At 38.0% G+C, this 27,408-nt stretch overlaps 1 protein-coding gene across 8 annotated transcripts in view; it reads left to right on the top strand.

Moving 5' to 3' along the window:
* Positions 1-26,773, top strand: part of SLC4A4 (solute carrier family 4 member 4) — a 354,218-nt gene extending 327,445 nt beyond the window's left edge. For 6 of the 8 annotated variants that reach the window (XM_086704881.1, XM_086704880.1, XM_086704879.1 and 3 more), the window contains 8 exons: positions 3,845-4,023; positions 5,181-5,253; positions 14,155-14,223; positions 16,976-17,149; positions 19,525-19,686; positions 23,236-23,332; positions 25,706-25,785; positions 26,490-26,773. In XM_086704881.1, coding sequence (XP_086561007.1) covers positions 3,845-4,023; positions 5,181-5,253; positions 14,155-14,223; positions 16,976-17,149; positions 19,525-19,686; positions 23,236-23,332; positions 25,706-25,749 — 798 coding nt within the window. In that variant the 3' untranslated portion in view covers positions 25,750-25,785; positions 26,490-26,773. The remainder of the gene's footprint in view (positions 1-3,844; positions 4,024-5,180; positions 5,254-14,154; positions 14,224-16,975; positions 17,150-19,524; positions 19,687-23,235; positions 23,333-25,705; positions 25,786-26,489) is intronic. The other 2 variants (XM_086704885.1, XM_025922405.2) reach the window with 1 other exon arrangement.
* The last annotated feature ends 635 nt before the right edge of the window (positions 26,774-27,408 follow it).

The following is a 27,408-nucleotide window of genomic DNA, read 5'->3' as shown; positions in this document are numbered from 1 at the left end:
CTGTTTCATTTTCTCAAAATGGCAGCTTATTTGTCTAGCTTTTTCTCCTGCTTCCCCATATCTTGCCACAGCTGATTATGGCTCACATTTTAGGACTCAGCTTAAATACCACCTCCTATGCAAAATGTCTTTGACTTTGGGCTTAGTACCCTTTCTGGATGCTCCCATAACACTCCAAGCTCACTCCAACTATAGAACATTGTTATATTGCAAATACCTCTTGATTTGTTCAGCTCTAGCACTACATTGTAAACCACTTGAGGGCAAAAATCGTATATTATCTGTGATTTTACTTCCAGGATCTAGCATAGTGTCATTGAATGAATTAATTAACATTCATTCATTTATCCAACAAACGTTTATCTAGCGTGTTTACTCTATGATGGGCACTGCACCAGGTTCTGGGGTTTCAGTGGTGGTGAACAAAAACACACGTGGTCCCTGTCCTCACAGAGCTTCTGGTCCATGAGGATGATAGGTATTATTCAAATGATCGTGCAAAATGTGACAATGCAAATGTGGCTAGTGCTGTGAAGGAGAGGTGATGACGCTTTAAGAGTCTACAAGAGAGGGTGTGGCCCCCTTTAGGAACTGTGGTGGCTCTTACACTGAGGTTCAAGCATTAGTAGGAATTAGCTAGGTGAGGCTGGGTGGGAAGAGTATTCTATTCAAGCACAGGAATCACTTTGTATGCACAGGCCTTACAAGAGAAAGTAGACTGACAAGAATGAAGGCCTGACATAATCCAGTGAGGCTACAGTGAGAGTGGGAGGGTTGAGGATGGAGAAGGAACCACACAGAGGCAGACCTGGCAGGGCCTTCAGGTCATGTTGATTATTTTCCCTTTCTCTTAAGAGTATCAAGAACTCTCAGCATGGTTGAGGGAAAGGAAGACTTTTTGAGGATAATTATGTCAAGGCACACAGTAATTATTATCTATAATTGTTTTCTCCCAGAACTTTTATTTATTTTGGTGGTTTTGCATAGCTTCCTTTGTATTCATTCTACTGTCTCCAATCCCCATTTCACCCTCTTTGGTATTATGTGGTCCCTTTTTGTTAGTCTCCAGGACATCTAATTCAAACTTTTGGTTTTTTTCAAATAGAGCAAGAAAGCATAGCATTGGCTCATGGTAGCCTATGTGACTTTGTCTGCAACAACTACTCTTTTGACCCATTAATCTAGCCTTAGGTTATTACAATTTCTTTGATGCCAAGATTTGGGGGTCCTCTCTGTTAATTACCATGTTGGTACCTCTAATATGGTTTTGAGTGATTTAGTCTAAATAGGGCTTGAAACTATGTAATATTTCCAGCTGTTGTCCACCTCCCCTCCCCTCTCTGCCCAGGTGATTCACATTCCTGCCAATTAACAAATAATGTTTTAATTGTTTTGCTATGACTAATTAAGAGTCTATAGTTGCCATTCAGAAGAATGTATACATCCTATTTGTCATTCATTTTTTGGTAAATATTAATTGAGAATTGACTATGCATCATGAACTCTACTTAGGTATTCAGGATAGAGAGAATAGACATAGTCCAGGTCTTCCTGTTTCTTGCAGTCTAATGCCAAAGACAGCTAAATACACACATAATTTCAAAACAGTGTGAGGAGCGCTGTGGTAAAGGAAAGCATAAAATGAAGGGAACATAGAGGAGGAAATCTAACCTAACTAGACTTACCCATCTCACCTGGGCTGAGTCAGGAAAACTATAAAAAGTTAAAGGCTGGTTGAAGTCTTAAGGATGAGTAGGACTGCTTCAAGGTAAGAAGAAGGAAGAATAGGGGTTTTTCCAGGGAAAGGGTGCTATATGGGCAAAGACACAAATGCATTAGTATGTAAGACATATTGAAGGAATTGCATATGGTTGAAAGTGGCCATGGTATAGGAGCCAGGCAGGGGAGAAGTGAAAGATGAGGCTGCAGACGTGAACAGAGGCCAGATCATGAATGGTCTATAGTTACGTCATAAGACACATCCACAAGCAGGAGTGAACAAATCCTATAGATTCCACCTTAAAGTATAGCCAGAATTCCAACACTTCCTGCCATCTTGACTCCTACCACTCTGGCTCTGGCCATCACAATTTCTTGCATGGATTATGATAGTCAACTTCTACCTGGTCTTACTTTCCTTGACTTTCTTTAGTCTGTCCTAACCCAGCAGCCATAGTGTTTAGAACATAAGCAAGTCATGTCATTCCTCCATGTAAAACCCTCCAGTGGAGTACCATCCTGCTCAGTGTACAAAGTTTCATAGTTCTACTTAGTACTTAGTACTCTTTAAGATACTGTCAGTTTATGTTGTTTATTGTTGTCTCAGAACAGAAGCACCTCGAATATGGGAGCTTTTGTCTGTTTCATTCACAGATATTCCATTAACACGTAGAACTGTGCCTATAAGTAAGTTGGTAGTCAGTATTTCTTCAAGGAATGGGATGACTGAGACCCAGATGTATTATGATCCTCACCTCATTAGTTATTGTTGAACAGGTTTATTTTAGCTCATCCCCACCCTTTGCTCTCCTTTCCCCTACCTTATCTCACTCCCAATTCAAACCATATGCTTTCAAACCATTTATACCGAAATGAATTGGCTTTATGAGTATATATTAACCTTTGTCTCCCAAGGACACTTTGTTCATAGTCTTAACCTGGGCTAAGTCAATATATGTTCTTCTTTCTTGTGTCAGCTACCCTTGCCTGTGGTGAGTTCTTTGAGAACATGATTGGACCCATGTTTGCGAGCCAGGGGTGAAATCTTGGCTTTTCGGTGAGAGGAGAGCAGTGTTCTGACTAACTGTAACAGGATCTGAATGGTAACAGTCATCAGGTTCCTGGTATAAACCACATTCTCATTTTGTAAATCCAGCATCTCCGTTCCCTCAGGCTGGTCGTACTCTGGCCCTTGGTGCTGCTGCTTCCATGCTGTGAAAATGGACTGCTCTATTTTCTCAGCCTCCATAGGGGTATTAGGCATTTGATTTCTTCATAAATAGAGCAGAGAAATATAACCGCAGAATAACACTGTGGACACATTTAACAATATTTAGTTAATGAGTAAAAGAGCTAGACCTTTTGTTACATCGTCTGCTCTTCCAGTCAGTAAATGTTATCATGACCATTGGGCAGTGTTTGAAATCAGCCTATTCTGATTAAGGCGGTATTAGTTACCTTAATGATAATGGTTCATAGGTTATTAAACAATTATTTTCATATACCATGAAAGGTGAGAAATAGTCATACATACCTTCTCAAGGTTGCTTTTAGATCTTTGGTCCTCATATTCTGAATACTGTCTAAATGAACAGCATATTGCTAAATGAACAGCATATTGCTAAACAGAAGGATTAGTGCCAGCCTTTAAGGTGCCTGTTGTGCTTATGTTAATAACAACAACCACTGCCACCACCACACCATCACCATTTTTTGAACTCCTACTATGCTAGAACTACTATCTTTTAAGTTTCTGTAAGATGCTTTGCCTCTGTTACTTCACTGAATGGTTCCAGTAACTCTTCAAGGTAGATATATAGCTCCATTTTTCTAATTACAAAATTGGACACAGAGAGGATAATTAGCAATAAGCAAATGATAAGTAAGCTGTGACCGCAGTAAAGTTAGAGGAGGTGTCTTGTGGCAGCTTTGTGTTTAATTGGGGGGGGGGTGCGTAATGTGAGGAAGATAAAGTCGCCTTCCTTGGGGAGCTCACCTTGAGGTAGATATTTTTAGCAAACAAAGAGAGTTGGGGTTATTTGGTAATCTTAATTCCCATCTGGAAATAGGATGAGATAGAAGCACGAGCATCTTCTCCATGTGGTTTTGTTACCTCTTTCTACAGAAAGGAGCTGGATATCACCTGGATCTCTTCTGGGTGGCCATCCTCATGGTGGTGTGCTCTTTCATGGCTCTTCCGTGGTATGTGGCTGCAACTGTCATTTCCATTGCTCACATTGACAGTTTGAAGATGGAGACCGAGACTTCTGCACCTGGAGAACAACCAAAGTTTCTAGGAGTGAGGTATGTTAAGTCAGAGGAAAATAGCTGTACAAAACTTACCATGCCACATCTATATGTCATTCAAAGGGAATGAGCAAAATTGGAGGAGAAAAGGCTGGTGATGATTAACTTATTCCTGTACTTGCTGTTCCAGAAAAGACTAAATTTCCATTAGAAAGAAAGTCTTCCATAATTTTTCAAGTCCACTTCTTACGTTACATATATTTCCTTTGATTAATGAAAGGCTAAACGACGCAACGTAAAACTGCAAACAGGCCATCCATTTTCTTGAACATGCAGCTCATTTTGGTGCTGTGGTACGTACTCTATCACAATCCTATTTAAAGGTCAAACTCTTTAACTTTTCAGCTCTGTTGAGATGCCTCAAAACTCATGGGTCTGCTTATGATTTTTAAGATTCTATTAAGGGAAAGGAACTCTGGTTTTCCAGTTCATTTTCTGTCTCCATAAGCACTGAGAAACCTTGACCTCCAGCTGTTAAATTTGGGTAGCCAGGAAGGGCTTGTATAAGACCTTTATCCTGTGTTGAATACTTATTGCAGCAAACCCTGCTCCTAACTGCTTGGGTGAATAGCTCACAGGACAGAGCCATTGTTTCCCACGCCACAACAGTGGGTGATTCTTTCCTGGGGGCTGGGGGAAGGGGTGTTGGATGGGAATCCTATTTGTTAAAAAGTACTCTTGTGTTGTAGATTTGGAAATTAGACTGATGGGATTTATTGCACTTATGAAATTTCCCTGAGCTGTTTGTTAATTAGAATGTAGGACAATGTGATATCTGTCTCCCATGAAAGAAGGTGTAATTACACAACAGTACAAGTTGTTTAAAAAATAAGGGCTTCAAAGAGGCCAGTAATTGATGGACCAGGAGCAAGTGACTTTTTTTTTATTTATTGTAAAGGAAGCAAAAGATTTAGAAGAATCACTTTTCTCTTGATGAATTCAAATCACATTATACAATAGTTAGAAGAAAATTTTGTAGCTCTGTTGAGCTTATATGCTGTACTTGAGGTATTCATTTATATAAGATATCAACACCTTTGCTGTTTTAGTCAAACATTGGTTTGTTCATCGTGCAGTGTTTTTTGAAGGTGAAAAGACAAGAGCATGTTTATGAAAACAAGAAGTCAATTGGTAATCTTTTGATTTGGTTTCAGAGAACAAAGAGTCACTGGAACCCTCGTGTTTATTCTGACTGGTCTGTCAGTCTTTATGGCTCCCATCTTGAAGGTAAATATGTGAAATACTTGCCTCTTCCAGATAGTTGGATATGTGTAGAGTAGAATTCCTTATCTGCAAGATTCTCATCAGTTCTGTGACACACTGAAGCAGAGGTCAGGTAGAATGAGGACTTTAAAAACTTATTTTGATGTTCTTCTCACTCCTTCTATTATTATTATTATTGTAGTTATTTGGTTGAACTGTATTAAGTTACCAATACCCAAGCTTTTTGACCTATGTAAATGTCAGTTCCATACAGTTCAATCTAACTGATCTCCTCTCCTCACTACGTTTCTTGCTCTCCTTATATCCTTTCTTCCCATCACTTTCCATCTACTTGTTCCTAAATCCTGCCTCCAGTCCCCCCATATGCACACAGACTAGACTCCTGGATAACATGAATTATCATTTTGTAACTTTTCTCCTATTCTTAATTATTGCTGACAGTATTTAATTATTGCCTAGGAGAATAGAGTAAAATTATGATTTATGACTAGAAAACTTTAGAAATGAACTTTTAAAGAAGAAAAATGATATGGTAGATTATTTAGAAAGTTAGGAATCAAATATATAGGTTTGACTGATGGGGTGAATATCTACAAAAATAGATGAATATGAGCTATATGGGAAAACCGATTTAAAAGAAATAGGGTGAAAAGGGGCGCCTGGGTGGCGCAGTCGGTTGAGCGTCCGACTTCAGCCAGGTCACGATCTCGCGGTCCGTGAGTTCGAGCCCCGCGTCAGGCTCTGGGCTGATGGCTCAGAGCCTGGAGCCTGTTTCCGGTTCTGTGTCTCCCTCTCTCTCTGCCCCTCCCCCGTTCATGCTCTGTCTCTCTCTGTCCCAAAAATAAATAAACGTTGAAAAAAAAAAAGAAAAAAAAAAAAGAAATAGGGTGAAAAGAGAAGGTGTAGCTGTCATGAAGCTTCCATTTGTGTGTGTGTGTGTGTGTGTGTGTGTGTGTGTGTGTGTGTGTGTGTGAGATGTAAGCATTTTATTCTTTTTTTTCTATTACCAATAGTGGCTAATTATTGATAATTTGTACTTTAGGCTTTGCACCACAGTACAAAGCATGCAAATTACCTATATACCTAGAAGCTATAAACAACCACTGTTGATATATCCTTCCAGATTTTTCTCTGAAAATTTTTGTTTATTTTTTTTTAAGTTTATTCATTTATTGAGAGAGAGAGAGAGAGAGAGAGAGAGAGAGCACGCGCACATGCAAGTGGGGCAGGGGCAGAGAAAGAGAGAAAGAGAGAGAGAACCCCAAGCAGGCTCTGCACTATCAGCACAGAGCCTGATGCAGGGCTTGAACTCACAAACCGCAAGGTCATGATCGAGCTGAAGTCAGGCGCTTGACTGACTGAGCCACCCACGTGCCTGTATTTTGTGTTTATTTTTAAACAATTCTAATTTTTAAGATTTTTTAAATGCTTGTTTAATTACACAAGTTATGGAGCAGTACATTCTTATAGAGAATTCAAACAATATAGAAGTATAGAGACCAAAAGGCGAAAGCCCTCCTTTTCTCTCAAGTTGACACATTTATAAGTCAGTTGCCATTGAGATGAATTTAAGGAAAGTGGAACTATAATTTCTTAACCTATAGCTAAGACCAGCTTTGCCCTCAGGGTACTTAGATTAATGCATACCTTATGTACAAAATACTTGGTAAATAGTTAAAAGATGTAAATATTCATCTCTTGTCCTTGGTTTCCACAATGTCAGTTAACTGATTTAACTGATTTCTGACTAGAATCATGAATAACACATGGGAAAGTAAAATCAAAAATAACCTCAGAGTTGTTTCTGGTTACATATGGAGGACTCTACAGGTCAGGGTGCTGGGTGGCTCAGTCAGTTAAGTGTTCAACTCTTGATACTGGCTCAGGTCATGATCTCATGGTTTGTGAGTTCAATCCCTGCATTGGGCTCTGCGCTGACAATTCAGTCTGCTTGGTATTCTCTCTCTCTTTCTTTCTCTCTGCCCCATCTCCAACTCGTGTGTGTTCTCTCTCTCTCTCTCTTTCAAAATAATAGACTTGGGGTGCCTGGGTGGCGCAGTTAAGCGTCCGACTTCAGCCAGGTCACAATCTCGCGGTCTGTGAGTTCGAGCCCCGCGTCGGGCTCTGGGCTGATGGCTCGGAGCCTGGAGCCTGTTTCTGATTCTGTGTCTCCCTCTCTCTCTGCCCCTCACCCGTTCATGCTCTGTCTCTCTCTGTCCCAAAAATAAATAAACGTTGAAAAAAAAATTAAAAAAAAAATAATAGACTTAAAAAAAAAGAGAGAGTACAGGTCTTACATTCTACAGGGACAGAGAGAAATCTATTACCACTTTTGCCAGTGCAAAGCAAATTGTGGGGTAGGTTTGAAGTTGTGAGTTTCACAGCATCAAATCCACTACCAAAAGGCTTTTTGTTCCATTGTTGCCCCTTAGCTACCAGCACATCAACTGGTGGAAAGTGTAATGACAGCTTTTTACCACAGAGGCAATGGAACCTCTTTTTGGACAGATCCATTTTTAGAGAGGTCATTGCAGGCAATTGTGATCTCATGTTGTGGGAGGATCTACTAAGAATGAATTTGCCCCTGGGTTTCCTAACGGTGGACTTACACAACACAACTGCAGATTTTTCTTTTTTAATAGGGTCTCTTAGTTACTAGTAGAGGATAAATAGAAATCTTTCCATCAGTTCAAATGTACCTATCAGTCCCCACCCATTTTTTCTTTTATTTTTATATTATTTCTTTTCATTAATACAGTATAAAATCCTAACTCAAAAAGTCAGATGTGTTTAAAGGCTTTTTTTTTTTTATTACAGCAAATGGGCTTTAATCTTGGAGAATCTGTCAGCTGAGTAATCATGTACGATCCCAAAGGGACACAGAGAACAGATACTGTATAAATTGCTATTTTTAGGAAGAGATGCAAGACATTTTCAACAACGCCTCTTCCTGACTATTTTCTAACCCTGCACCCAAATATGGCTGCAGAGGAGTTAAAGCTGAGAGCCCTTTTGTTCTTTATTTTACGATGAATCTTTTTGCCCCGATATGCAAAGCATCTTAGTATCTGCAGGAGCAGATTAGAATGCAGAGAAAGGAGAAAGAGAGGTACAAGGGATCAATGAGCATGAGTTCCTTTTGACCTTCCTTAAGCTCACCCTTGTTCAGCTGCTAATGTTCATAATCATGGCTATTCCCACCTGGCAACTCTGAGTCCATGCAAAGAGTCATTGTAGGAATCATCAAAAAAGGTAGTTTAGCAGACATTTTTATTAGGCAAGGTTTTGCCCAAAATGTGGGAAATGAAATTATTTTGTTAATACAGTTTCCAACATATTGTGGGTAACCTCAATTTGAAACGAACAAGAATAAAGCAGTCCAGCATTGAGAATTGTGATTCCTTAACTTCAGTAAGTAGAACTATTCTTTACTTCAGGAATCACATCAGCTGATTTCAGATCATGTGCCCTTCTTATCGTTGAAATTTGGTGGGTTATAAGTATCCACTACAGAATTGTTGGTAGCTCATGTGAAAACTCAATACAAGAACAAGCGGATGTTGAGGGTACAGTTTAACTAAAACCTAAGTTATGACTAAGTAAAAGTCAGGATTAACCATTAACCTCAGAATTCACACAGAAAGGGGTATCAGGGGTTACTTTGGAGGAGGGAACCTTTCTCGTCCACCATTTGACTAATGTGTGTTTTAAAGGAACAAGTGACAACTTTAGAGAATGGTTTTACTTAAGAGTCTACCTTTGAAAGGCAGATCAAATGAACAGGATCAAGAAAAATATGTGGCTTTCACTTTTTAAAATGACATGGCTCAACACCTTCCCTGCTCAGCTCCCTGCATCCCCACAGGCTTAGCGGCCTCAGATGATGTAAGTAATTTTCTCCCTGCATTAAGCAGGGTGGGTAGTTGTTGCCTGAGCCTACTTATGCAGGCTTACTTTGAACATGAATTTTGTGACCTCTGTTTTGATCTCTTTGCTGCAGTCTGTCTTTTTACATGGAAGAGTGTAAGGAATCATAGCGTATTAGCTTTAAGTTCATGAGGATACCCCGTGACCTTAGCTAGCTGCAGTCATACGTGCCTCAAATCCCACCACCGATTCAGTACAGAACTGTGGGGAAGCAGGAAGAACTGGCTTCCCAGACCGGTTAAACAGTTTAGATCTGTGTCTCTGCAGCAGAAACACTGCCTGTTAAGCTAGTGTTCTGTATGGGGAAACTGGGGGAGACCACAGAGCAGCAAAAAAAGATGAAAGACAGTTCCTAGAGCTTTCTTTTCTCATTCTTTTGGCAAGCTTCAAGAAATAAAGATCAAGTAAAGTTCACTGCTACTTCTGTTGCCTTTGCTTGAATTAGTTCATTTTTAACATGAAGCGTAGCCACAATTTGTCTTTGAGATTTGTTTAGGGTTCTAAAATGTAGAGGCTAGCGTTTAATGTGTATCTGGCAAGCATTTGTCGAGCTCCTACAATATGCCACACATTGTGCTCAGTAACAGGGAAACGAGGAGAGGGGACAGTGAGGACGAGGAAGATGATGGTGGTAATAGCCACTTACATTTACTGAGGTTGGCATTGGACCAAGAGCTCTGCACGGATTTTTTTTTTTTTATTTAGTTCTCCAATAAAACCTATGAAAAATGTACAGGGGCGCCTGGGTGGCGCAGTCGGTTAGGCGTCCGACTTCAGCCAGGTCACGATCTTGCGGTCTGTGAGTTCGAGCCCCGCGTCAGGCTCTGGGCTGATGGCTCAGAGCCTGGAGCCTGTTTCCGATTCTGTGTCTCCCTCTCTCTCTGCCCCTCCCCCGTTCATGCTCTGTCTCTCTCTGTCCCAAAAATAAACAAACGTTTAAAAAAAAAATTAAAAAAAAAAAAACCTATGAAAAATGTACATATAATTGCATCCATCTTACAGATAAAAAAATATATAAATAACTTGCCAAGTCACAGGGTTCTTAAATGGTAGAGCCAAGATTTGAACTCAGGCAGTTCTGACTCCAAAGCCTGATCTCATAACCATCATGGTTTATTGCCTTTTAAAATAAAACAATATTGCCCTCAGAGAACTCATTTACTTTCATTTCCCATGAGTTGATCTTCCCCAGCTTCTTTGATCCAATTTCCAGTTCTCTTATGTAGAGAGAAATGTGACATTTTCACAAACTCTTCATCATAAGTCACTCCATGGCTTCTTCAATGACTAGGGACCAGATTGCAAGGCGGCAGCTTCCTTATGGTCCCAGATTTTTAAAGCTGAAGGGCATTAGGATGTTATTTTCATAACGTATTCCTGAAGACAGTCACTATAGTTGAAAGAACAGCATTGCAGAGCTTATATAAAACCGAGGCTTCAAGTCTGACCTTGCAACCATCCTTCTGGCCTATGCTGCTGCCCTACCCCCACTACAGAGGGACCAGAGGGGGCTAGGCTGGGCAGTTGCTAGTGATGGTTCTGATGCAAATAATGACATCAATACCACACTTATCATTTCTTGAGTGTCTATTATGAGCCAGGCCCTGAACTAGGTATTATGTAATCTTTATCATAACCACTGTATAGATGAGAATACTGGAAATAGAAGGGGACAGTTTTCTCTGAGTTCCACAATGGGTAGGGCCAGAATTGGAACCCAGGTCTGTCTAACTTCTATGCTTCCATGTTCTCAATCAGTACCTCATTCTGAGTTTTACACATACACACACATACACACATACACATACAAAATGATTATTATTCTGCTGGGAGGCTTCACTCCTCTACTGAATTCTGTACTGTGGACAACCCACTACCGTCTACCTTTCTTATTAAATTTACCCTTTCACATTTTTTTCTTATGGGAATATTCTAACACTATCAGAAAATCAAAGAGAGGGCTAAGTAAAAAAGAGTGCAACTACATTCACTAGAATTTTAAAAATTGGGGGATGTAGTCTGAGTATGTGGAATCTTCATTGACTTCAATTTAATTTTTCTATCTGGTTGTAGGATCAAGCATTTAACTTTTTCATTTTTAATGTTTATTAAAGGCATTATAATATTTATTTACAATTAAGCCTTTTGGTTTTCTGGGTACATTTGTATAATTTTGTTTGCATAATTTTATCACTTGGCATTTCTTGAAGTGCCTGTGAATCTAGTATTCCTTGTGTTTTTTGAGTTTTTATTTCTCCTGTCTTGCCTTATAAAAATGTCTACCTGCTACTGCTATGTATATTATACTAGTTTAATTTAAAATGGGATCACATCTTTTTAAAACATTCTTTTTTTTCTTCCTTTGGGAAATTTCTGTTGTGATGCATTTTTAAGGATTGACCTTTTGATATGACTCATGAACCAAATCCAAAACAAAACAAAACAAAACAAAACACCAAAATCCTCTAACCCAGTAATTCTGTCAGGTTTCATCAAGATTTCCAAACTGAAAGATTTTTATTAAGATACACTGCACTATCTTAAAGAAAATGGTCAATTTTGTAAGACATCTGTATCACATTAAAGATGACCGCAAAATTGAATCAATAGCCTTCCTTATATGTGCTATTTCCTTTTCACCAAAGAATATTTTTTTAAAAAACATCATCATGGGGCACCTGGGTGGCTCAGTTGGTTGAGCGTCCAACTCTTGATTTCAGCTCAGGTCATGATCCCAGAGTTGTGGGATTGAGGCCCACATCAGCATGGAGCCTTCTTGAGATTCCTTCTCTCCCTCTGCCCCTCTCCTCAACTTGTTCACTCTTTCGCTCTCTGAAAAGAAAGAGAGAGAGGGAGAGTCTGTTTCTTTTGGGGGGGGGGGGAACAAAAAAAAAACCCATCATCATATGTAAGGCTGTTATCCTACCCATACCCCATTCTGAGTTAATGGTACCTTCTGATTTTATTTTATGGTAGATTTGGTGAAATCTATCATAAATTCAGAGAGAATGGACCCCAACACCATAGCACAACTTTCCACCACTCTGGTGCTAGAACTGTAATAGAGAAAATATTTGGCTAAACTTAGGGGAGGGGTGGAGATAAGGCTCAATATCACCTTTGTGATTACTTTCTTTCAAGCCAGAAAAAACACTTCACCCAGATTAAAAAGTAACTACTACAGGATTTCTAACTAGTTGCCCAACTGTAAAAGAACTATACTTCTCTTTTCCCCTTCTACCTTTCTTTCCTTCCCAAGGTATTAGAAATGAGATAACAGGAAAGGGATCATCATACAGTAAAGGAAAATGGGAGTGCCCTTGCCTGCAAAAGACATTTTAAAAAGTTTAAAAATGAGTGAAAGCTATGAAATGGTTTCTTTGTTAGTTATTTTTTGGTCAGTTCTCACAGAGGAATGGAAATGTGCACATTCTAAAGCAAACAAGGCACATGTCAGACCTCCAGTGCTTGAATGTGACGTGCTCACCTCTTTGTGGTGACTGTTAGGTATTACAGCACACGTGGCTTCCCTACCACTCCGGCCGCCCCTCCCACCTCTTCAGCATTCAGTGTCATATTTTTCTGAGATCAAGATCAGATTAGCTATGTTACAATTATTAGTTTTTTTCTAGAAGAATCATGTGATATTCTGTGTAAATAAATATATGTATTACATATAAATTTAGTAATTCCTATAGCTAGCCAATAACAATTGGAGATAGTCATGACATATTTTGAGTATACTAATTCCCCAGTAGGGGTCAAAACTACAAAACTGTTTCATTTTATTTATTTGTTTATTTATTTGTTTGTTTGTTTATTTAATGTTTACTTATTTTAAGAAAGAGACAGTGCATATACATGGGGGGGAGGGGCAGAGAATCTTCTTGCTCAGCGTGGAACCCGACACAGGGTCTGTCTCAGGACCCTGAGATCATGACCTGATCAAGAGCTGCTTAACTGACTAAGCCACCCAGGTGCCCCAGATACAGAACTGTTTTAGGTAATTACAAGGAGAGGCTGGTAGAAATTGTGCTTCATTTAATACATGTAATAGTTCTTTAAAAATTACTCTGAAGTCATACTGTTTTCTGGCTACAATAGCCTCCTTTATGTAGAATTGGTAAGATGGGACTTAATTGATTGTGGTTTTTGAAAACTGAAATTACTTGCACTTCTTTTCAGAATCCAAGCTTGAGAACCTTTTGTTGTTTAAATAGAAGACTTCCCAGAAACAGAATCATCCTTGTTTCCACAGTACTCAGGACATTTCAAAGGTCTAGGAATAGATAAAACTCAGGGAAGATGGCTTTGCAACTTCCCATTGTTAAAACACTTTGTATTAGTACAAAAGACTTGCTAATTAATGCATTAAAATTATTAATTCACTTTTTAAAGATGTGTATTATTACATGTGTGTAATGAGTTGCTTCTGTATGCTCAATGCTCCTTTTAAGCAGTGTTCTCATTATTTAGTCCTCTTAATATTCCTTAGAGAAAGAAAGGGGACAGCCACTTCAGGTTTGGTTCATTGAGAGCGGCATTTACACACCAAGCCAATAGATCATTTGGCAAAAATTATTAAGGAAAAAATCAACAGGCTGTTGGAAAGGAACTTGGTCTCAGGAGCTAAGCAACCGTCTGCTTCTCTTTCTACCTCACAGTCCATGCAAACATCTGGTTTACATAATCTTTCCTTTTAAGGGGAAAGGAAAACAAACTTTTTTTTCCCATTAAAAACTTATTTTTTGAGGTCATGCATGCTCATTGTTTAAAAAAATGCAAACAGGATCAAATGAAAGTTGAAAGTCTCCCTCCATTTATTTCTAGCACAGAGTTTAGAAGCTTATCATGATGAGTATTATTATGTCCTATCTTTTAGTTTCAGATTTGGCTTTTATTTAAACTATACTTCTTCATTATTGTTTTTATTATTGTTGTTTTTAACCTCTCTCTGACTTTTTTTTTTCTTTCTAGTTTATTCCCATGCCTGTACTGTATGGCGTGTTCCTGTATATGGGGGTAGCATCCCTTAATGGTGTACAGGTAACTTTTCTATAGCAATCTAAGTATAGTTGTATTTTTTCCAGTAGTAATAGTAGTCCAGTAACAGATCTTTGAGGAAAAGCGCTACTCATTAACTGCTGAGTTTTTTAAATGCATATATTTGCAGAAAACAAACTGGTGGTTGCCAGAGGGGAGGTAGGTCGGGGGATGGGTAAATTCGAGAAAGGGAATTACCAGTACGCTTCTCATGATGAGCATGGAGTAATGTACAGAATTGTTGAATCGTTACACTGTACACCAAAAATAATATAACACTGCATGTTAAAGAACGAAAATGCATTTGTTTGCTACTTTCTCTGCCAAACACCTGCTTTTTATTTGAGTTAATTAACAAAATTAATTTGTGTTAACAAATGTTATCATACATACCCATTCTCGAAATAAGCTGTCAAAGGTCATTTCGCTAGGAAAGTGACAGAGGACCTAGGATCACCTTCCTCCCTCCCTTCTGTCCTTCCTCTTCTCCTGCCTTCATCTCCAGAAAGAAATCTAGCCCTTCCAGTGTGCTCTTCAAGATCCTATTTATCTCTTCACCTTTAAACTATTCTAAGAACAGGCTGTTATTTGATTTACTTTTCATATGGCTGTGATCAGTGATCAAAAGTTTTGAACCAATAAAAGAATAAAGTCAATGTGGTTTAGTGCTACTTTTGTCCAAAACTTCAGCTATCCACAATTTGGGTAAAACTGGCCCCCTTTAAAAAAAAAAAAAATCATTAGGAAGAACTTTGTAAGGGACTTTGTCTTTCAATTGAGGTTTAATTTAAGTGGCACCAGGAAACTGGAAGTACTTCTGCTGTTTTCTGGCACCTTGTTAATTGTAGCCTTATTTAGCACTTACTAATGTTTTAATGGGAAAAGACGGCATGTTCTGTGAACATCATAAGAATTCATTTAAACCCCCTCATAGTAGTCCTTGCTTTCATTTATTGAATTTAGATTAATTTGGTTTTAGAGTCAGATAGAGCTGGGCAGGTGGCCAGACCCCCAAAAGCAGACAAGGCTATTTTATTTTCCCTTCTTTAGGTCCCATTAGGATATTTGTCACAAAATACAAGGTGGTTCTTCATAGATTGGACTAGATGAATGTGAATGGGGGTTTACTTGTGCCTGTGAAACTTCGGACAAGTACAGATATATAAAAAATAATTTATTTTTACCCGGCATTGTAAAAATATTCTTTTTTTCCCTCAATGGAAAAATATAAAACTAATAATGGCCCCCAAACTAATAGTTCTTTTTTCTTTTCTTTCTTTTTCTTTCTTTCTTTCTTTCTTTCTTTCTTTCTTTCTTTCTTTCTTTCTTTCTTTCTTTCTTTCTCTCTCTCTCTCTCTCTCTTTCTTTCTTTCTCTCTTTCTTTCTCTTTCTTTCTTTCTTTCTTTCTTTCTTTCTTTCTTTCTTTCTTTCTTTCTTTCTTTCTTTCTTGTTTTTGTTTTTGCCTTAATAAGTCAGTCTAGATCAGAAGTTAGACTTTATGTCTTTAACTGATGATTGGAGCTCATTACATGTTTATTAAATTAAACAGAAGGCAAAAAAAAAAAAATCAAGAATTTCATAGTGATGGGGAAAAAACCTTTGCTAAAGGGACAGCTAGTGGATTTCTTAAATTCAGCAGTGCTATTGCCCCTATTGCCTTTTCTCTTCACTTTTCTCTCTATTCTCCCTCTTTCAGACCTTTTGGCAAGATTTGATTTAGCAAGAAATTTTGTAACACAATCTTTATAAACAGCAAGGCCCCCTCCAATGAAAAGTAGGCCTGGATGGAGAAAGAAAGTTTGTTACATAGCAAATAGCTTCTGAGCAGCTTGTCCATAACAGTCTTCTTTACTTGTACACTTCTCCCTTTCCTCCAGAAAGAAAGCAGAAATACTGTTTCAGAGTTTTATTACATCATAATTCAATTCAGCAGCTATTTACTGAATATCTTTTATTTGAAAGATCCTATGGTAGGTACTGAAATATCATTCTTATCATCATCAACGTAAACTCAGCAGTTAAGCTTTGAGGCACAGTACCTGGCACAGAGATGCTCGGTGGTCAGTTTAGTACCTGTTTCTGCACAGCACTGTAATAGCCTCCCCTAGGTTCAGATATCTGGTTGTTGATACTCTGAAACTCACTATAAAAGTCCTATGGCTTTTCTTTGAAAAGAAATGGTAGTGAATTGCTGCATGTTATTAGTTAAGTTATGCCGTAGATAAATAGTATGGAATTTACGAAAATACCAGTGCATTCCCATTTTCAAGTTGGATGCTTCCTTTCTATCCTTGAAACATCCCTTAAATGCATAAGATGCATAGTAGCATCCTCTCTTCTTTCAGGTAAGGTGACTGAGGCAGAGTAAGATACATGACTTACATGTCTTCCTTTAGCACATCATGACGAAATTAGTCACAAGATCCTCTCTCCCAAGACTCAGATAGTAAAAATAGAAAGGAAGAGATGAGCATCTAGAATTTATATTTGGCTTTGTGACTTTATTCTTTGGTAGCCACTTTATCTCATATATCTACATCACATTCCTGCAAAGTAATAGGAATCGGAAGACTCCTCTTATGTCTCACTGTGCTGGACTAAATTTCTGCACTCCCTGACCAATGTCCTCTGGAAGGGATACTACTTGCCTAAACTATAGTATATAAATCACTAATCATTAGTTAGGCATTGTGGAAAAGAGTTTGCATATCAGCTCTTGAAGTAATACAGTTGTACTCTCTTCTTCCCTCCCCAGTTCATGGATCGTCTGAAGCTGCTTCTGATGCCCCTGAAGCACCAGCCAGACTTTATCTACCTGCGCCATGTCCCCCTGCGCAGAGTCCACCTGTTCACTTTCCTGCAGGTGTTATGTCTAGCCCTGCTCTGGATCCTCAAGTCCACTGTGGCTGCTATCATTTTCCCAGTCATGGTAGGGATTCCTTTCCTTGAGCCTACCCATCAAGTCATACCAATATCATTTGTTATTGTAATGTAGAAGACATATATGTCTTCTCTGTGTGGTTCTACTCTTTTCCAGCTTTGACCAAATAACTTTGAATTGATCAGTTGTAATTTAAGGTTCCTATGTCTGTGGTCATCTCCACTGGACTTTAGTGTCAGACTCAGCTGAGTTCAAATCCCAGTACTGGTTTCTGCTGATCAGGGAGCCTTCATGAGCTGCCATTAACTTGTTCGTAAAATGGGCATGGCATTAGTATTGTTACTCTGAGCATCACTAATAAATATCAAGTATAGAGCACAGTGCCTGACATTAGGTAGACATCAGTGCACATTAGTTATCTTTAAAATATTGTATAATAGAATCAGTCTAAATAACAAAGCATAACGCATTTCAGTCCAAATAATAAGAAAGCAAGTTTGGCAGCTTCTGACAGGTCATCCAGTGACTTAGAAGAAATGGAGTGAGAAGTGCAGTTTTTGAACTGCTTGCTAGTTTGCATCATGCTAAGTTTAAGGGTAAGTCTGGGCTCTCAGATGATGAGAAGCAAGGTAACATAACTAACATTGCACTTAGAAGTACAAGTGAAAGAAGTAAAAAAGGAAATGCTAGGTCTATTTTTGGCTTTATCACTAAATTTTATACTTTACCATAACTTTCCATTTTTTGCAAGAAAATGTACATGTGTACACTTGAAACAAGTCACCAAGCCAGCCTCTCAGTCTGCTTTGTCTCTCCCACAGAATTTTCATACACAGACCATATTTTATTTTTTATAAAAGTCCTCTTACTCTTACCCAAGATTATTATTTTATCCTTTTTTTAGTATTATTTATTTATTTTGAGAGAGAGAGAGAGAGAGAGCGAGCGCGTGCATGGGAGAGGCAGAGAGAGAGGGAGAGAAAGAATCCCAAGCAGGCTCCACACTGTCAGTGCACAGCCTGATGGCTTGATCCCACAAACTGTGAGATCATGACCTGAGCCAAAATCAAGAGTTGGACACTTAACCAACTGAGCCACCCTGGTGCCCCTAATTTATCTTACATGTGTTTGTTGTTTGTAAATTTTTTTTTCTCCAAGGGAAAACAAAAAGGAAGGAGGAAAAAAAATTATATAAAATACTAGTGATGTTTGCCATATTTTTTTTTCACTTATATCCCTTTTTTCCCCTTAAACTCTGTTAACTTACTGGAAAACACAATGAGTGTGAGAAATGACTCCCATTTGCCCATTGGTATAGTCTACCTATTAGTTTTGCTACAGGCAGGAAAAATAAAGTAAGGTCTGCATAAATTTGAAATGTATCCAGTAAATCACTTAATGCTGATGCTGTAAATAATAATAATAAATGTGTTATCTGTATAAAGTATTTTTTACTTTTCCAGAGGTTTTGTTTGATCACAAAGCAATAGTATAATATCAGTAGGGTAGATGTTGTTAATTTCTCCTGGAGATGAAAAATGGACATATAGAGAGCATGATGTGGATAAACCCAAATGTTTAATTTGAGACAGTCATGACTCCTATATCCTAGTACATACTAATTTTATTCTTGAGCAAAGGCATCTTTAATGTACTTTTACAAGTTACTCTTCAAGGGCAACTCATAGAATCAAAAGTACGTATTTTTTTTAAGAATACCGATTTTAGAGGTAGACAGCTGGGGGCCCTTTGTATTTTGTTTTCTGGCTTTGTGATTTTGGATGTCTCTAAGCCTCAGTTTCCTCACTTGTAAGATAGAGATCATAATATCTACTTTTTGAGTTTGTGGTGGGAATAAATGAGAAAAATACCGCCTAAGAGTTTAACACGACATCTGTCACACAGTAAGTTTTCAGGTCATGGTAGTGATTGAAGTCACCCAGTAGATTAAGTGGTCTGTGCGTACTCAAATGCTGTCTCATTATTAGTACCTTGAAGATGTTTTAGTGTACTGTATGTCATACAAATTTTCTTGATTTTCAAAAACCTGTATAATGTTTTAATTTTGAATAATTAGAAATCATATGCAGGCTGTTTTTTCCCTTTAAACTCTCAGCCATTTATTAAAAATCTGACATGGAAGAAAATGGTTTAAAAAATAATCCTTTCGTGTTGAAATTCTAAGTGAATGTGATCATACATTTCAGTGAACAAAGTGAGTTTGACTTAGTACTTTTATGATCCAACTTCCCCATAAAGAAGATGTTTATGGTCCACTTAATATAAATCCATATAAGCAAGATGAGTTCTGTCATATTCTCACCTTCTATAAGTTTCCACTGCCTTTGATAGAGTAGTGTCAATACTCACTATGACTTTATCTGACCTTGTTTCTTTCCTACTTTCTATATTTGTCCTTGTAGATCTTGGCACTTGTAGCTGTCAGAAAAGGCATGGACTACCTCTTCTCCCAACATGACCTCAGCTTCCTCGATGATGTCATTCCAGAAAAGGACAAGAAAAAGAAGGAAGATGAGAAGAAAAAGAAAAAGAAGAAAGGAAGTCTGGACAGTGACAATGATGATGTAAGGCTTTCCAAAATTCCAAAGTAAAGCTAAACAAATAAATGTGAGACATTTATGGATGTCATATATATATTATACTTTATGTGAGATGAATTCAGAGAATTTACCTGGCTGTGTTACATGCCAGTCTTCCTTTGCCCTTTATTTTCTTTCTTTAGTTTTTTTTTTATATTTTCTGAATTCCTTCTATAGCCATTAATATACTGATAGCAATAAAATGACTCCCCCCACCACCAAAAAAAACAAAAAAAAAAACAAAAAAAAAAACCACATCTAAAGAACTCCGATCTCCCATTTCACAGATAAAAAGAAAATTTGATTCATAATGCTGTAAAATGTATTTGCTTTACTATTGATAATCCAGGGTTTAACTTTGAGGTAATAACTCAGTTTTATGTAATTTTAAGCCTGATGTAGACAAATACCTGTGACTTCACCTCCTGTGATCTATGTATCCATTTGAGTAGGCACTCAACCAAAGTCCTCTGCTGTTGTAGTTACCCTCACACTGGACTTGAAGATTATTTCTCTGTGACCCTTCAAGGAAAAGGAAAGGGTCTTGGAGCCTAGGGTCGTTTTACAGAATTGTAGTTGTCAGTTTTGTAGTCCAAATGATCCTCCTGCAATTGGGTGATTAAGGTTAGAGAAATAAAACTATTGCCCATTTTTTCATCTTTAGTTTAGGAGACTGTTTCATGGGTGCTGCAGTAGGGGTCTGTAATCAGTGCTAGGAGAAAAGCTGGGATTTTTACACACACACACACACACACACACACACACACACACACACACACACAGGTTGTCCCAGTAGCCTGGGATAAAGGACTGCCAAAATGACACTTTCTATGTGAAGATTTTTTCTGGATTTTACACAGTACAGTATCCGCATTCTAGTTGGATCCCTGGTAAAGTATAGTTAAGTTTTGCTGTCTACTCTGTACTTGATCATTTTGATTGACCATACATACTTGTCCTTACTTGCCATAACAGCGCCTTATAGTGTATGTTTTTGTTCCTATTTTACAGGAGAAAATTTAGACTGAGAAATGTTAAGTCATTTTTCTGAGTGTACACAGCCATAGTGGCAAAGCCAAAACTCCGATCCAGGGCTGTCTGGTTATTTCCAGTTGGTCAGGCTGTCTGGTTGTATTTTTTGTGGAGAATTTAGAAATAGTACAGTGAAGGAAGGCAACAGACACAATTGGATTTCAGATAAACTGATCCAATAAAAAAAGTCTAAATATGTGAGGCACATTTAGCTAAAGAGAAAAAGAGTCCGAGTGAAGTTTTGTGACTGTCATCATCCATCTTCAGTGAGAACAGGTGTATAGATTTTCTGTTTCCAGTGATGACAGAAAAAGGGAATGTGTTTAAATTGCAGTACAGATTAGGGTGCAGTGTTAAAAAGAATGGTTAAAAAATGTTTACACATTCAATAGAAATCAAAATTTGAAATTAATTTCTAGGCCACTCAAGACAAAAAAGGGAACACTTGAAATACTGACATAATTAAAGTAATAATTCATCTTGAATTTTCAAAACAAGTATGCCAGTTTATATACATGGACACCAAACTTAAAATTTATTACATATAACTAATATAGAAAATAATATTGTAGAATCCTCATCTCTAATAGTTTTTAAGAAAAAAAATAATAAACTGTCAAGTTTTGGGGATGTTTTAAATTTATGCTCTCTAGTTCAAAAGTTGTATCAAATGAGCTCCTGAGAAGTTCTTCTAATTCTTTGATTCAATTTTCAACAGATCATATTTTATTTAAACAATGCTATTCTTTTATGAATGATATTTACTGTTTCCAGCTCTGTATTTCCAACAGATTTCTTGAAGATAATGTGTGCTACTTGTTTCTTTTCATTTCCTCTTTTTCTTCTTGCCCCAACCCCCACCAAAAAACAACAAGCTTGTGTATTTGTCTTAGTGAACTCAACCAGGCAATTTGAGTACATGTGTGTAATAAGTTCTGTGTGTTGAGCTTATTATTTGGGGGCTCTTTATCTGGAAGGTGACTCTCCTAGTGTCCACCTGGTAATCATGGATGCTAGGATCCATGGATATAGAGAGCCACAGAGGGGCATGGGGGTTACAGCACATTTGTGAGCAGAAGTAGTGAAAAATTATGGCTTGCCAATATTTTGAGCCACTCAGTCATTTTTGGACCTTCCTGTAGGCTATGATTAAGGGTTGGCTTCCAACCTATTCATCCATAAATGCTATTATTTGGGGAAATGTTTGAAATACTGTGATTAAAACTTGTCCTTCTTGACATTCACATAAAGGTACATGCATGTGACGTCTTCATTTTTTTTTTTTTTTTTTTGGTCAATTTAAATGCAATATCTTAGTCCCTTAAAATCATATGGTGGCTTATTACCATCTTTAGATTCACCTTAAAGGAATTTTCAATGTATGTAGTAGTCTGTATGTTAAGGTTTATTTTTTCTTTATTTTCTTTGATCTCTAGTTCTTACCCCCCTCCCCCCATCTTTCTGCTAAAGGCCATCTCTGGTAGTTTCAGTTAAGGGATGGATTTTATCTTTTCAGTCTAAACATAGATTTGGATTCAATATAATGATTTCTTTAAAAAAAGTAAGGTGGTAATCCTGTGAAAATCTGTTACAGTTTTGGCTTAGGTGACCTGTTGTTGTTTTTTTAACATTTATTCATTTTTGAGAGACAGAGCTCAAGTGGGGGAGGGACAGAGAGAGGGAGACACAGAATCGAAGCAGGCTCCAGGCCCTGAGCTGTCAGCACAGAGCCTGACATGGGGCTCAGACCCACAAACCAAGAGATCATGGCCTGAGCCAAAGTCGGACACTTAACTGACTGAACCACCCAGGTGCCCCATGGTGACCTGTTTTCTTAAACAGCCCCATGAATAGCTCCCTAGTACCTTCCTTTTGATTTTTATTTTCTCATGTTTTGCTAAGCTTTCAAATGTATTTGGTATGAGCAAATTGAAATGAAACTTTAACTATAAAATAGTTTTGCTAGAGTATTAGAGTAAGAGGGAGGGGTTTATTTTCAACTGTACATACAGGGCTCCTTGATCATGAATGTTAGTCTTCTACCTGTCTTGGAAAGAAAGATGAGTCCTCATTTTCTTGAACATGGAATCAGAAAGCATAAATGAAACAAGAATTGTAAGCCCATGTTATAGTCCAGGAAGTTTCCTATGCTAGATTTAATGTTTCATATTGAGATTATTTTCCTTATACATGTAACAAACCCATAGATATTTGATGATTGGGAATCCAGTTTATGTAAGCTTTACACTTGTTTTCATTTGTAGTGATATCTATTTGGTGTGGTTCTAGTTTTAATTAACTCCATTGACTCAGAAGAGAGGAAAACAAATGTGAGAAGGACTGTGTAGAATTTGAAAAGTTAGCAAGTAAAAATGATTATATCAAAGTATTTTCTCCTTAGACAATGTGAATGATATTATGATAGATTTGATCAGTACTGGAAGGTAAAGAAGGGCTGTATTGTAAAAACTTTCTAAAAACTGTTACAAATTTCTTTCACAGTCTGACTGCCCATACTCAGAAAAAGTTCCAAGTATTAAAATCCCAATGGACATCATGGAACAGCAACCTTTCCTAAGAGATAGCAAACCTTCCGACAGTGAGTAGAACTAACCTCTTTCATGACTGCTCAAATATGATTTGTACTTGCAGAGAAAAATCTTTAGAATTGTCATTTAATTTCCCCTCTATTTTCTTCCTGTTTCTCTATTTGAAGATTTATACTTCATTATTATAAAACTCCATTTTTTACATCCTGGAGCTTCACTCTTCTTTCTTTTATCCATAACCTTCTAAGTTTTTGTTTGGTAGTCTTTTCTCTGACCCAAGTTCCCACCAGTTTCTTTCAATTGCTAAACTTGTAACCATGTTTTTATTTTTCTTTTTTTTCTGCTGGTATTTAGAATTGCAGCTTATAGTAGTACATCACTGTCTATTACCGTTTTGTCTTCCTTAGGCTTTATTTAGCCAATGACCAAATGAGCTCAAGAGAGAAATTGCATCATAGGTCTCTAAATGATCAGTAAATCAGTTGTCCGTATTGAGAATTTGGAGTAATTGTTATTTTCAATTAAATTAGCAATCATAAAATATTAACAAAACTTTTTAGGTATTACTTACAAGATATAGTACATTTTCTTCCTAATTTCTTTATTCCTTTCCTGCTATTTTGAAAACACCTTTTTAAGTGGACTGGTTTTTCAGGGGTAATAGCCTGGTGACTAAGGTGGAACGGTTTCTGACATACCATCTTTTCTTTTGTAATTGAGTTAACAGGCCACTTGAAGAAAGGGGAAAACCTCCGAAGTAACACTAGTGAATAGCTCAAGCTTTTCCAATATCAAGTAGCAGTTGCTTCCAAACTACTTTCCCTTTGGGTTCTCATTTGAAGAAAATGTATTCTTTCAGATCCAGATGTACTTCAAAGTTTACTGATCTGTTATGAGAAAAAAGACAGTTGAGACACTTTGACTTCTGTTTGACAATGCCACTTCCACTTCAGGAAGAGGTTGCCAAGAAAAGTGTGAAATGAATGACTGTTTATGAAAATTGGGCATATTAGTTTCCTGTCGCTGTGTAACAAATTACCAAAACATTCAGCAGCTTAAAACAACAAATATATATTTTCTTCTACAGTTCCGGATGTTCAGGAATTTAGGAACAGCTGATTTAGGTGGTTCTGGCTCTAGCAACTCGTGAGACAGCAGACAAGCCTTTGGTGGGGGCTAAGCTTGAAGACAATGGGAACTGGGATCTGCTTCCATGTTCATGCGCAAGGCCATTGGCAGGAGGTTTCAGTTCCCTGGACCCTGGGCATCTCCCCGTAATATAGGTTCCCCCAAGCCCAGTGAGAACAGAGAGAGAAACCAAGGCAGAAGCAGCAGTCTTTTATAACTGAATCTCAGAAGTGACATGCCATCACTTCTGCCATGTTCTAAGGGTCACACGCCAACCAACCCTGGTACAACATGGAAAGGAATGACACAAGGACATGAATGCCAGGAGGCACCAGGAAGGCTGGGAGGCCATCTTGGAGGCTGGCTGCCACACTGGGTTTAAAGAACAATTAAAGCAGTCTCAGCTCTGATGCCCAGTCTGTAACCCATGACATGTAACTGAGGCTAATTTCTTCTCAATCCCATTAGCAGGATTTAGTTAATATTTCTTTTTTCAATTCAAGCTTCTCAAACTATATTCTGGCTTCATTTTTCATTTTATTAATGCATTCATAGCAAAACAAAACTGTGTAAGGGACACGGCACGTATGTCTTCTGTTGACATCATGACCTAGGATAGCCCTTCTAAGTACAGTTTAAAGGCTGCTGCAAAAAAATAAAAAATAAATAAAAAACACCACCAGCTAGAATTGGAGGCTCATGAAGAAAGTTGTATGGCAAAATGGTTCTTTTAGTGGTAGCTGTTATTCATTCTCTCAGAAATCCATTAGAAAGGTGCATGGAACAATTGATATGAATTAGAAATTTACTTAAGCAAAATATCTCTGATCATTCTAACTGAAATCTTTTCTAATGCCATATTAGTCTTTTATAATTCATGAAAGAACAAAATTGTTAGTAGAGGTGCAGGAAAATTAAGTTCCTCAAAATCTTCTTCTCCCCCCATGAATAACAGCAGGGCAAAACTGGGTGCCGAAGAAGAAAGGAAATCCAAGGGCAAAACTTAAGACATTAAGTAGATCCTCTACAAATGTTTGGCCTCCTACCCCCTCACCGAAAAGAACAGCGGTCCATCCCATTGTATTCACCCAGAGGAAATGAAGCTAACAGATTTTTATCTTCATCACATTAGTTAGATTCTTAGGTCAATACGGTGTCTATTGAAATTGTCTAAGTATGCCTTTCTCTTTCCCATTGTAATGCATCAATTTTTATGACAATTTTTATTTTTACTCAAATTTTATATGTTCCCTAAGTCTGCTGTTTATGATTTAAAGAATTTTTTTTTTTTCCAGGAGAAAGATCGCCAACATTCCTTGAACGCCACACATCATGCTGATAAAATTCCTTTCCTTCAGTCACTCGGTATGCCAAGGTAAAGGACAACTCGGTATTTTACATTGTTCTATGGGATGATTGCCCCTCAGAAATGTAGCCCATGGTGGATTATTGGCAGAATACCTTGTTTCCTGTCCTGTCTACAAGTTATCTGAAATCACTTACCCAATCCCCGAACCTCTCCCCAGCTTTTATGTAGAAAGTGTTCTACGAGGCCTACTATACTGCGAAGTAATGGAACTTTCATTGTCATTAAGGTAAAGCCCAGGACTCACATTCGCTTTTATTGCTTCCGCATCATCTCTGTTTGAAGGGTAACTGCTGGCAGCTCTCCAGTAGTTTTCTTCCCTAATCTTAACACGGCTGCAGAGACCTCAGACCCTCCTTGATTTTCCGAAAAGCAAAACTCATGAATATTTTCTTCATGTAAGTCTGTTTGTCCCTTTAATTTCTCACGGTATCACCTGCATGGCCGTCCTTCTTCTTGATTTTTGTGTGTGTGTTTTTTTTGAAACCTAGGTATGAAATTTTTAAGAAATTTTTTACTTGAATTTCTTGACTCTTCTGGTACCTTCCTCCCATTTAAGAATGTTTGTGTTTAATACAGAAAGAGCAGATAAGTATTTTAAAGAGAACAAAGGACAGACCCATCCAGCTTCTGCACAGTGCAGAAGTATATTTGACACATGATAAAGGAAATCTGATTTACTTACTATTTCCTTTCTTTTCTTTTTTCTCCAGTCCTCCTAGAACTCCAGTAAAAGTTGTGCCTCAAATTAGGATAGAACTTGAGCCTGAAGACAATGATTATTTCTGGAGGAGCAAGGGAACAGAAACTACATTGTAACCTGTTTGTTTTTCTTTAAAATTGACACTTTTTGTTGTTAATGTTCTGGGGTTTTGTCTGGTTGTTTATTTTTTAATTTTTGTTTTGTTTTGGGTTTTGGTCATTGGCCAAATAATATAGTGCTCACTCTGCTTCTCTCTTGCATAGGTAAAATCAAGACCATACTGCACTGTTCCTTTTTTTTTTTTTTTTTTTTTTCAACGTTTATTTATTTTTGGGACAGAGAGAGACAGAGCATGAACGGGGGAGGGGCAGAGAGAGAGGGAGACACAGAATCAGAAACAGGCTCCAGGCTCCCAGCCATCAGCCCAGAGCCTGACGCGGGGCTCGAACTCCCGGACCGCGAGATCGTGACCTGGCTGAAGTCGGACGCTTAACCGACTGCGCCACCCAGGCGCCCCAGCACTGTCCCTTAAAAACATCTGAAGAATCCCCTTTTCTTTTCACACTTTCAGATGTGTCCTCTGACAACCAAATTCCTCTGTCACTGAAGACACACACAGACCCTGTCCTTTTCCTTTATTAAGCAGAGGGCAAAAGTATTAAGGATTTTGTAACACCTTTTTAACGTATTGAAGGAACTTACAACTAGCTTTGGAGCTGTGCTTACTGGCTTGTCTGTCTGCCTGGTAGAATAAACCTTGACCTCCAGGCAGAGTCCCTTCTTGCTTCTAGAGCTTTCCAGGACTGGAAAAAGTGCTGCAATGCGAACTTGCTCTTGCTTGTAAGCCCTAATCTTAGAGTTATCAAAAGAAGAAAAACTAAAGGTACTTAACTCCCTGTAGAGAAACTGTTGCCATCCTTGTAGCAAGT

The sequence above is a fragment of the Puma concolor genome, chromosome B1, assembly GCF_028749965.1.
Source record: "Puma concolor isolate L17-30 chromosome B1, mPumCon1.1.hap2, whole genome shotgun sequence".
Classification (NCBI taxonomy): domain Eukaryota; kingdom Metazoa; phylum Chordata; class Mammalia; order Carnivora; family Felidae; genus Puma; species Puma concolor.
Note: the sequence above shows the minus strand (reverse complement) of the source record. Positions and strands in the feature narration are given on the sequence as shown.